Genomic DNA, 12,004 nt, shown 5'->3' on the forward strand with positions numbered 1-12,004 from the left:
CCAGAGTGCCCTGTGCACGCTCACACACACACACACACACACACACACACTGAACACTGTCTGTCTGTCTCTCTGTAAGTCTCTCTCCCTCTCAGCAGGCCTCCTCCAACACGCGCAGGAGAGAAGCTCTTATTTTGTGGTCCCACGAAAGGATAATAATTTTGGCAGCATGTAGCTGTGAGCTCACTGTTCTTTTCCCGCTCCAAGCACCTCAGCAATGGGAACTCACTGGATGAGAGGTGAGGGGTAGATATTTGATGGAGACTAAGAATCAAGGACGCAGCAAGGTTTTGTTAGTTTGGTTTCTCTGCGTCCCCTGGGGCTTCCTAATTGTGCGCATTGCAGCCTCGCGCTCACAGGCTGTCCGGCCCTGGGCGCCCAGCCGCAGGCGGTGAACAGCTGCGAGACCCACAGAACATTGTGGCCTGCCGCCCCAGCCCTGCGTGGGTCTTCACAGCCCAGCGCTCAGATCCTTGCTGCCCAGGAAGACCCTAAGGGGGAGGTGCAGACAGGGATTCCCACACGGATGGGAAGCAGAGTCGGCTACACAGCGACAACAGGAGTTGGCTGTCAACTTACCCAGTACCAATAGCCTACAAAACACAGACTTTCTTCCATGCAGTGGGAAACCCTTCACTTAAAAATAACTCAACAACTATCATATAACGCCTAGGCAGAGACCAACATGAAAAATGGGAGCTGTGTTTATACAAGTCAACTCGAAGTTTTTACAGATTCACAAATTTCAAATATTCCCAAATACTCCGGTAGTGATTTCTTTTTTTTACCTAAACCAAGTAACGCATTTCATTCTTATAGTAAAATCAGTTCCCTTGGATTTCATCACTTGTTAAAAAAAGATAAACTTTATTTTTTAATTTTCAATCACAAAAAAATCTATATTTTTGTCTAAGTATTTATTTTACTGAATCAAAAAGACATGAAAAGAAAAAATCATGTTTTTACTAATGTATATAAGTGACTCTTTTTTGGACAACATATAATAAATATGATATATCACTTATCACTCAGCCTTTCAAATGTACATTTTTTTTTCATATTATGGAGCATGCCACTTTTCCAAAAGAAAAAAGGTCATGAGAAATCAGTGCAAAGTTCTCAGTCACCCTCCTCTTTTCTCTGGGACAGACAGAAAGTCTATGTGGAGGCCCTCCGCCCCAGTGTGAGGCTGTCAGTCCGTCTACAAGTCTGCCTGTCCAGGTTCCTCTCCATGTCCTTTCTTCCCTCCTCTGCCCTCCCCCCTCCCTCCTGCTTATCCCGAATGTCACGTTTAAAAAGAACTTGAGGTTTTATTTTCATTGATGTTTCACTTACTGGTCGCACTTTTGTGTGGGTCAGCGTTTCGCCAGTCACACTGCTGTGGGGGAGCTTTCCAGCCCTACCTCTGGGTTGGGGAGATGGAGAGCAGAGGGCTGTCTCCGCCCTAGGGCCCTTGCCCACTGATGAGCGTCTTCCTCTCTACTCCTCAGCCTCACGTTAGGCCTCGAAGTTGGCTCTGCTGCCCGGTGTGGGAAGAGGAAGGGCAGTGTCCGGTCGGGGGCGGGGGAGGGACTGCAGCTTGGCTGCTCGCTCTTCACCGGGGATGCGGGGTGCCCGGGATGGGGTTGGATAAGGGATTGAGGGCCGGCTGTCCCCCTGGCCCCAAGCCGTGGATGAGCACTCGGGGCACAAGGGGCCGCTGCAGCTGGGGATGGGGTGCCGGAGGAGTCCGGTACATGCTGCTGTACATGGCCGCGGCCGCTGCGGCCGCTGTGGTACTGTCCATGCTGCCCAGCAGACTTGGGTGGTAGAAATAAGGCGACGGAAACATCCTCTGCAGCGCCGAGTAGTTGCCCGCTTCAGCCAGCAGCTCCAGGCCCACTGCGGTCTGCCGCTTCCACTTGGTCCTGAAAAAAGCAAGCGTGCATGCCCCCCCCGCTGCTGTGAGCGGGCCAGGACCCTTCTCTCCTCTTTCACGCTTCCTCCTCCCCAAGGTGGCCCGGAGATGCCCAACGTCCCGGAAGCGGGGCACACTTCACCTGCAGCTCCCGGGACCACCCATTCCGGAATAAGTTTGTAAATTGCACACTCAACATCTAAGACACTCGCAAACGAAATCTTACAAGGTGCCCCTAGCATTTCCCCGACCCTCTGCCCTGCTCCTGTTCCCCCTCATAGTTTGAAACTTTTCCTAGTGGTCAAGTGAGACCTCTCTTTCCACAAGCTGTTTTCTCCCCTCCTCCCCCAATTCCCCTTCCGTGTGGCCCCCCAACAATCCTGGTGTGCTGGCTCTCCGCCCCTCCCCCTTCCCTCCAGGCCCAGAGAAGAAATCACAAACAAAGGGAGGCAGAGACTCCTGGGCCTCGGACCCCAGCCCCTCTCAGTCCCTGGGGCTGTGGAGACACATCTCTCTCATCAGCTTGACAGGACCTTACAGCAGGCGCTGGGGTTAGGGGGAGGAGGGCGACAAGGTTTCAAAACGGGATTTGAGGGAGGGCTCTCCCAAGGGGACTGTACCTCGGGGTCATTGGGTGGGTGGGGGGAATGTATTTCAAGATATTTTTCTCTCCTGGGAGAGAGTAACAATTAAAATCTGTGAACAGCTTTTCTCGATCTCCTCCCTTCCCCACACACCCCCGCCAGAAAGAAGAGGCAGGCAGCAAGGGCTCAAATGCCTCACGAAGGAACACGGGGCTGGTGGGCTGTCCATACCCGGCAGCTCCAGCCAAATTAATAAACATGTCGCCCATTTTAAATTGGCTACAAATGACACTAATGTTTTCCGACAGAATTAGGGTGGCTGAAACCATATGTAATGAGACAGAAAATTATGGTAAAGATGACAACTGGATGGGCATTTCCAACTGCACTTATGGACGATTAGAACACAACAGGGAGAAAAGGAGGGGGAGAGAAAAATGGAGACAAGAGAAGCAGGCAGCAGGCGTGGCTTTGGCCTCCCCCCTTGTCCTGGTTCTCAGCACAGTTAAGGGTCCGGCCTGTAAAAGCTGCCAGTCCCTTTCTTAATTTCTCTTTAAGAGAAGTAGTAGTTCACAGAGGGTTCAGCAATGCCCTTTCTTTCTCTAGAGCTGGTGGGGGATGCAGTCAGTCTGAGGGACAGGCCCAGATATTGGACAACAGTCCAATTCTCCCGCCTGTGGCTGCTGCCCTAACTCTAACCTAGCTGAGCTTTCCAGCTGTTCCAACCTGGCTACCTTACCGGCCAGGAGGTGAGTTTTAAACCAAAATTGGCAGGGCAGCTCCACCAGGAATGTGATAGTCAGACTTTTCACCACCATAGGCATTCTAAATCACTCAGGGGGAGGCCTATAGGGTGCTGCACGCTAACTCTTTGGATCTAAGTGTCAGCTATATCACGTGTCTCAATAAACTGTGGCTTTACTAATTTGGGGACAAGATGGGAAGAGTTCTAGTAGCTGGCGTCTGGGAGGTAATTAGCACTGGTTAAAGACATTTAGAAGTGCAAATTTCTTCAAACTTCTAGTACTTGGAGGCTTCTCATAGCCAAGGGTGTGGCTAATCCTTGCTCCAACCTAAAAGAATTTAAACACTCAATCTGCTCTCAGGCCCTCAATCTCCATTTGTGAGAGAACGAAGACTGGTTTGGTAGCCCTGATCAGGCTGGCCAGGTACCTGTGCTCCTCTGCACAGCCTCCCTTACCTGCGGTTCTGGTACCAGGTCTTGACCTGGGTATCAGTGAGGTTCAGTGCGGCAGCCAGGTCCATGCGGTCCTGAACGCTCAGGTATTTCTGCCGCTCAAAGCTACGTTCCAGTTGATTGAGCTGGTGGTCAGAGAAAGCCGTCCTGGCTTTTCTTGGCTTCTTGGCTCTCACAGGGGGACTCTCTCGACTACTCGTAATTTCCCGATCTCCTTCCTCCTTTGTTCCTATAATAGAAACCCAGCCACAGGCATGAATTAACCTGGAAGGGGAAGGTAGTGTTCTCATGGCAAAAAGTTATGCATTCCCAAACCAACCCCTTCAATCTCCAGGGACTATACTGTGCCACTATCGTCACCACAAAACCCACCACCACACACACATACACACTTGGGCTTTAGCTGAGATGGAAGAGGAGGGCCATTTTCTAGCTTGAGAGTGTGAGGGGCCTTGTGAAGAGCTTCTGAAGAGAATCTTAAAAAGGTCTCTGATCTCTCCACCATTGGAAATTAAAATGAAGAAGAGAAATTCTTTTCCAAAAAAGTTTCTTTTGTTAATACTTCCTTGGCTGTGGGGAGACACCCTCTTATTCCTTTATTGTTTTCATTATGACTGTTGTTCTCATTTGGTAGTTTTCAGAGGGGTTTTCTTCCTTTTCTTTCTTATTTTTTTTCTTTAGGAGGAGTGCCTTTTAAAAGTTCTGTTTACTGAAAGTTTATAAGCATTTGTTTTTCTTTTTTTTTTTAATGCACTTGGGAAATGTTGGAATCAAGCTTTCTGCAACCAACCAATTGCATTAGGCCTCCCAAAGCTTCAGAAAGAATATGTCACCCAGACACAGAGCTGAGCTCAAAATCACTGAACCCATCCAGGTGACAGCGCAGAGATTTCCGGATTCTATTTGTCAACTTTGTTTTTTTTTACTGAAATGCTGGGAAATCGATATGTCAATCCCTCTCTGTTTGTACCCGTTTTTGCAGCGCTCCTTGATCTTCCCTGCAGGAAGAACAATAATCTCTCTAATTGACCCACTGGGGAGGTTGGTGCACAAAAAAATTGCCAGACCTGACTGTACATCTGTTTTGGGCACTATTATGCTAATACTAAAATAGTAAAATGAGGAACAAATGTCCTACCTTCCAGACAGTCAGCACACATCTTTCCCAGAGACAGTAAAGACTAATAGTAACAACATTAAAACTATCACGACAAAAAGAAAGGACAAATTCTCCTGGTATGTTGAAAATCTTTTGTCAAGCAAAATTCAGAAAACTAAATTATTAAATGGTCTGAAGACAAAATTAAAATTAGGAGTTGAAGGACAATTTCAGTAAGCATCTATCTTCTGATATTACAAAGAGATAAATTCAATTCTATAAATGCTACTTACAATTACTTGGAAGGGGTACAAAAATTTTTATATAAAGAAAGGTTTATTTTTTGAAAAGTGGTTATACATTTTTACAGAGACAAGCTTTCCTGTGTAAATAACGATCTAATTTTTAAAAGTTGCTCTGGAAATCAAGACGAAAATGTTCCCTTCATGGAATTTATGAATTCCTGGAATTGTATTTCTAAAATATGGTGTGTAGGGGGATTAAGTAACTTGGATTAAAGAATAAACAGCAGGTTCTGATCACAGCCAGCCAGTGTAGACACCGAGCTCCTGTTTCTCTCTCCTACACACCTTCATTCTCATTCCGAAGGGCAGAAAAATCTCAACTCCTTCATCAACAATAAGTGTGACTCTTCAGATTCCCTCCTGCCGCCTGTCCTCCCCCTGCCTAAAACTAAAACAAAAACAAACCAAAAACCCCAGCAAGGAGCTGGGTGAAAGTGAAAGTTGAGGAGTAGAAAATGTAACAATAACAGAACTTGGAGTGAGTCCCCCAAATCGCGTACTAAGCCCGCACGCAGTCTTTTGACCGGCACCCAATCGCCCGAGCAGCTCTCGGAATTAACTCTCCACTAGACAAACTCGAGGGAGGCTTAAAGCAAAAAAAGGGACCAGAACGAAGGGCGAGCCCGCGCTGCAAAACTCACCGTGGCATTTGATGTCGCTCTGGGAATCCTCCCGCTTGTCCAGTTTGGTTTTGCTGTCCTCCTGCTCCAGCTTTGGCCTGAAGCTCTCGTGCGCAGCGTTGGTCTCCTGCTTCGGGGTGTGGTGCGGGGAGGAGACGCTGGTGCTATAGGGCGCACATGCCGCCAGAGGTTTGCTGTCGCCCAAGATGTCCTTAATTAAAAAAGAAGAGGTGGAAGTCCTGGGGGCCGAGGCGGCCGAGCCCAGCTGCTGGGCGGGCGGCGGCGGCTGCGGCGGCGGCTGCTGTTGGGGCGACGGCTGCAAACTTTGCGTCGGGGCCGCGGCTGGCGGTGGCGGCGGCTGCTGGCCGTGGTGGAGGTGGTGGTGGTGCTGGGGCCCGTCTGCCACCAGATGCGGCTCCGGGGGCTCCATGGTGACCGAGATGGGAGAAGAAGGCGCCGTTCCTACAGTGTCGATCTCCGAACAAGGGGACGGAGTGGCCTGACTCCTAAAATCCGCAGTCCTGGCCTCTCCGAGCGGGCGGAAATCTCCATTCATCATGCCGGGGCTGCCCGAACTGGCACTGGACAAAATCGTGTCTATTCCAAAACTCGACCCGCTGGCCCCTTCCATTGTTGTCATTTCTACATGAGGTCCACGACACTCCGCCGCTCAGCAGCCGCCTTGAATAAGCAAAGGAAGCTAGCGATCGTAAAACAAAATAAACACTACACAAGGTTGCCGCTGCTTGCAAACAAAACGAGGAGGATAAAAGTAGGACAGGGAGGAGGTAAGGAAGAATAATTGGGAGGTGGCAACCGGTGTACACTTTCGATAAAACTGTTTGTTTGGGTTTTTCCCCTTATACCAAAAAGGAGGGATGAGAGGGCAGACTGGAGAAAAGTTAAAAAAAAATTCTGAGAAAGCGCGGACTGTTTGCTCCGGGAACGACCCCCGCACGTGGGCGGAGGAGGCGGCGCGGGGGACCCAGGCGAAGGCACAGCCGGCAGGAGGCGACTCCGCCGCTGCTGCCCCCGCCTGGGTCTGCCCACCGCCTGGCACCGGGCAGCGCCGCGCGGCAGGTGCAGCGACCGCGGAGCCTGGGCCACCGTGCTCTCCCCTCCTGAAGTGGCTGCCGAGCGCGACTCCGCAGCCCTGGTGCCTCCGAGTTTCTGAACTTTCTTGGAAAGTTGTGCCACAGAAGTGGCCGCAATAGTTGCGTCCACGCTAGGAGGAGGAGGAAGAAGAGCAGGTGGAGACGAATCAGGCGCAGCAGAGGAGGCGGCGGAGACGCAGCGCCTGGCGACTCCGGCCGCAGCCGGGCGCATTCGCTTGTAATCCGCCGGCTCGCGGGCGGCGCCGACCCCCCTCCCATGACGTCACGGCCAGAGCCGCCGCTCCCCGGGCCGCGCCGACCCGTGTCCGCGCCGTGGAGGCTGCGCTGGGCCGCGAACATCATTGGCCGAGCGCGCGAGAGCGAGCGACGCCGACGTGCCAGGAGCCAATGGGCGTGCAGCTCGCGAGCCTGTCCGCGAGCCTGCCTACAGCCCCGCTGCTCTTTTGAGAACCCGCATATCCCCTTTTCCTGCAGCCCTGAGCCGAGCATCTATCCCTACCTGGGTCCCAGTATCCCGCAATTACACGTGAGGGGCAAAGGGAGAAGGGGAAAGAACAGAACAAGACTAGAGAAAGGGAGTGGAAGACAGCAGAAAACTGGTTGTACTGATTTGCCCATTAAAGAGGTGTCGGCAGAACCTCATTAAGAAGGGATAAGAGGGCGCGGGAAGGTTAAAGGAACCGGGCTGACTTAGCTTTAGTCTGGCTATCCCCACGCAATATCCCCAACTCCTCCTAGAATTATAGGAAGTCACTAACTGAAGAGGGAGGCAATCCCTGAAGGAACCCGTGGGAAAGTGCGGCGCCCCAGGGAGTCGAGCTGTGACTGGTTCCTGCTCGATTCTTCAAAAGCCCAGGCTCTCGGGCTTGGGTCCTGCCTGGCGGCCAGTCCCTTCTGAAAGGGGTAGAGGACTGGTTGAGTCCGCCAGGAAATCTCAGGGAGGAAAGGACTCAGGACTCTGAAGCAGGGACCCAGCCTGGTCTCTAGTAAGAGCCTGTGCTGAGGAATGCCAAGATGGACATTTTCTCCCAAGCGGGGGAAATAACATCTTAAGAAGTATGTACAGTCGCGGCGAGGGCAGCCTGCCTTCATGGAGGCGCCGGGCTTGCAGGGGGCTCTGAGAACCCCCTTCCCGGAGGGCGTGCGAGCCCCAGTGCACCAGTTCTTCTCTCACTCTTTCCTTCTCTCCGCGGGCCGGGCGCTCATTTGGAAAGGAAACAGTCACTGTGGATCCGCTTGGGACCCGGAGCTTGACTGTGACGCCTCGTTGGAGTATATCAACTTGCATTATTTTCTCTAGGACGTTTCCAACCTGTCTCTTGTTGGATGTCAGAGTAATGGGAAGTGCCAGTGACAAGACGCTGTATTACTCCTGATTAAGTGCCGTGTCAACCTAATTAGCAGAGTAATTATAAGGTGCTAATGAATGATTCAAAGTTCTTTGAGTTACATTTTACTCCAAATTACCATTTTAAGAACCCCATGAATCTGCGTGGCTGGCATCACTTCCGTGAATAGGTGCAGAATGACGTTGGAAAATGCCCTTTAAAGTCTCCAAGGGCTGGACTGATCTGGAGTTTTGTTGCAGTTCCGTAAAGATCGCTTTCTGGGGAACAACAGCTTTTTCCTGTTTGGGAGGGGGTATTGTCAAATGTGAGGCAACTGACCTCCTGGGACAACGTAGTATTTTTTCAATTGGAACTACATTGGCTGAGCCCAGGGTTCGGAAGTGGGGATCCTGGAGAATTATACTCCCTAGGAAATCAATGTTTGGCCCAGAAAAAGCCCATGTCCTTTTGAGGGTTTGTTGAGTCATTTCTTACCATCTTCTGCTCTTTTTTTGAGGAGGCTCTCGGAGGTGAGCGAGGAGAGGACTGAGGCGAGGAGAGGTATCATCAGGACAGCTTTCGACCTGTTCGGAAGGCGAAGGGAATTTGGCCGGAGAAGCCAAGCCCAGGTGGGAACGCGGGCGCGCTCTAGGCCGAGACCCACCCCCGCTGTGGGGTGAGGGTTCAGAAGCCTCATCGGGAGCTAGTAGCTAGTCCTTACCAGGTGAGATCCATCTACCCTGTACTGGGGGAGCCGAGGAAGACCTGGACTGTGGAGGGAGAGGGTCTAGAGCAGACGCTTTTGGAGGGAATACAGCCCACTGACCGAGGAGAATTTCAAGGGGTCTGTGGGCCTAGCTTGGGCCCTCTGTCTCCCAGACTGGAGACCCGAAAGAGCGATTTTTCAAAGGCTGAGATGCCCGCACCCCTGACACAGTTGACTACTGAAGGCAGTACACTGAGGCTGCCAGAGACAGCTGGCAGATGGTAAGGCATTCTTTGAAATACCGGGTTAGGGTTCTTACCATTCTGACATCCTCTACCAACTTTTCCAATGAGATGCGTTGCTTTCCACCTCTAGGAGCTACAACCCATACTCATTTCGCTGCCTACTTACAGTTGAGATTGAGAAGAGGGAGAAACAAATTGAAAATCCAGGACTGTGGACACTGCATAAATCAATTATTCTCGACCTTGATAAATATTTCTTTTAAGCTTGGTTTTGCCTAAAATGACTTGAGTTCAAAAAGCTGATCTAAAAAAAAAAAAAAAAGCTCTTGTTGGACGGTTTGGCATGTTGTTGTTTTGTCTTTGTATGTGTACTTTTAAAAAAAAAAACAAACAAACTTGGAAAAATTTCCAACACTGACAGTGGAGACAGAAATGTGACCCCACGAGGGAAATAAATATAAAAAGAAAAGAAGAAAGATAGGTTTGTTGGTAGAGAATGTTTTCTGAAAACTAAAGCAAAGTAAATGGGAGGGCAGCAGGCCCTACTTCGTTTATGTCTCATATTTTTCCTAAAAAGGTTAGTAACATAAAAGGTTTCTTTGGGTGAGATGAATGTTAGAAGCAACAATTGGGAAGGAGAAATATGACCTTGACTTTTATCAAAGTTCCTACCTTTGTGTTCCTCCCAGAAATGTTACTGATGGTTTACAGACTCAGAAGAAGGACTCAAGGACTATACCACAAACTTCATGAAAAGCCACCTCATTCAGAACTGTGGCTTTGTTGCTGACCCTTTCTCGGTTCCCTTTTCTCTAAACACACATTTCTCTTTTGTGCTTCCCCCCCCCCAAGAGTGTATAATGTGTACACTTAAAAAGTCTCATGTTTACTAGCCGAGCAATAATGATAAACTTTTCAGTTTAAAAATAATAAAAGAAACATAACAGTACAAATTAACATTTGAAGAAATGTGGTAACAGGATTTGCCTTCTAGATTTAATCTATAAATATAGTCTCTAAAATGATATAAAAAGGAAAGTATTCTCCTTCTAGGCTTTCCTTTCCTTTAAAAAGAGAAAGAAAAGCATAAAAAGGAAATTCTCTACTTTTGGGGGAGATCTTGGAAATTACTGCACAGAAAGTTATTATTTGTAAAGTATGAATAACAGACCTTCCTTCCTAATTAAAACACACACTTCCATTCCTATCACCACAAAAGATGTTCCTTGTCCAGTAAGGAGATGATTCAAATACTTCTCTACAAGTCTTGTTCCTTACTACACTTTCCAGAGTCCACTTTTATGACATATTTAGGGCTCTGGGTAGTTTTTAAGCTGAACTATCAGGATTAAAAAATGGAAATGAACTTTGACTATAGTCATCAACGATTATTATGAATTTGGAACCGCTATTGCTTCCTATCAAACGCAAATATTTTTATGAGTCCAGAAGATGACAGAACTGAATGGAATGAAGTGCAAAGACATTTCTGTCCACTGGGCGGCGCCAAGAACCCCACACCTAGGGAGCAGTCTATTGTTTCTTTCTATGAATTAAAAGATGCAAGATACACAAATAAGCACTACATCATTTGAGACTCACTCCTTGATGATGATGATGATGATGATGTGATCTTTCACCATCTCAAAACTACAGATATGCCCAAAGTTTCTCCCTTTTTCAGTCTCTCAGTGTGTTTCCAAGTCTGTAACATCTTAATAATAAGTTGAAAAAATTAAAAAGAAAGATACGGAGTCCCTTACATAGGCAAAAATCAGGAGAGTGGAGATTGGCTCATAGGAAGAAAGATAAAATGATAAGAAAAATAAAGTCGTGGAAAACTATTTTATCAGAGTCAAGTGAAAATTATAGTCAATGAGATTACTAGTTGTCCCAGAGGAAAGAAAAATTTGGAAGATAGTTTCTGGTGTCATAATAAAATTTTCAAGGCCTATAAGCTTCACCAAAACTCTAATAATCAGAACAGATACTGCTTTGTAATTATGCCAGGAGCATTCACCACAACAAGAAATAATAAAGGAAATCTGGAAAGGGCATCCTAGTCTCATTTTGCCACCTTGAAGGTGGCAAAAAATTAACCTTTCAGGTCATCAGTGTTCTTGTCTATTAAAGAACTGTCCTTGCCTAGATGATTGTGATGACCAAGGAAGAGCTTTACAAAAAGTGAAACAAAAGTTTGAAAATTGACCAATGTGAATATGGCATTAGACTCTGGGTATGGACAACCCCTTATAGCCATATTTCCCGAGTACACACTGCTGGTGCCTGAGAACGGATCTACCTCTGACTTGGCAGGACCTTGAACATCCTGGAAATTGTCATAAACGCCAAGAGGGGGTCGAGAGCTCTGCTTTGAAAGAGGCTGAAGGACGTAGGTTTCCTAAAAAACGTGAAGTGTGTGCTCAGTTCTGACAGAAAGTATGCACCTCAAGTAGGGGATAGAGTAGGAAGAGACCATAAAGCTGTTTATGATTTATGGTGGCTGAGTGCAAATTGTCCAAACTTTTAATCTCCATTGTGGCACTGGGCTGCATCTTGAGGACATATGTTGGCGCTAGAGATCTCTCAGGCAACACCTGAGGAAAGGAACAATGTACTCTTGGAGCACTCTGGGGAAAATAGGAACTAGCTGCACATGGCTGCAGAGCTTAGCAGTAGAATTCCAGTTTTAGATTTGCTTGCCAGAAATGCTCTAGTCAAGATTGTAGCCCTTTTTCCTCGCTCCTGTGTCGCCCTCCCCCCTCTCTTCTCCCTATAGATTTCCAAACTCTAGAAGACTTGGTGGCCTTAGCAGACCCAGAAAGGGATAACTGTCCAATTCCAGGATGAGGATAGAAACGGTTATAAGGCAAAGGCAGTTGGAAGAAAAGCTGGAAGGAACACAGA

The 12,004-nt window shown here is 48.3% G+C and overlaps 1 protein-coding gene across 1 annotated transcript; it reads right to left on the reverse strand.

The window, feature by feature from the left end:
* Nucleotides 1–1,325: 1,325 nt before the first annotated feature.
* BARHL2 (BarH-like homeobox 2) lies at nucleotides 1,326–6,385 on the reverse strand. Its single transcript, XM_006898954.1, has 3 exons — nucleotides 5,725–6,385; nucleotides 3,683–3,908; nucleotides 1,326–1,907 (listed from the first exon to the last, which is right to left on the reverse strand). Exons 1-3 carry the CDS (start codon nucleotides 6,341–6,343, stop codon nucleotides 1,595–1,597), a joined length of 1,158 nt encoding a protein of 385 aa, XP_006899016.1. The 5' UTR covers nucleotides 6,344–6,385; the 3' UTR covers nucleotides 1,326–1,594.
* Nucleotides 6,386–12,004: the final 5,619 nt, after the last annotated feature.

The sequence above is a fragment of the Elephantulus edwardii genome, unplaced genomic scaffold (genome assembly GCF_000299155.1).
Source record: "Elephantulus edwardii isolate Elephantulus edwardi_28Jun2011 unplaced genomic scaffold, EleEdw1.0 scaffold00242, whole genome shotgun sequence".
Classification (NCBI taxonomy): Eukaryota; Metazoa; Chordata; class Mammalia; order Macroscelidea; family Macroscelididae; genus Elephantulus; species Elephantulus edwardii.

What these genes read in the sequence shown, in the direction of transcription:
- BARHL2 (XM_006898954.1), bottom strand. Translation starts at nt 6,343, where the DNA reads ATGACAACAATGGAAGGGGCCAGCGGGTCGAGTTTTGGAATAGACACG. An exon ending in GAGCGACATCAAATGCCACG is followed by an intron (nt 3,909 to 5,724) that starts GTGAGTTTTGCA and finishes TTTCTATTATAG; the next exon opens with GAACAAAGGAGGAAGGAGAT. An exon ending in ACCTGGTACCAGAACCGCAG is followed by an intron (nt 1,908 to 3,682) that starts GTAAGGGAGGCT and finishes TGCTTTTTTCAG; the next exon opens with GACCAAGTGGAAGCGGCAGA.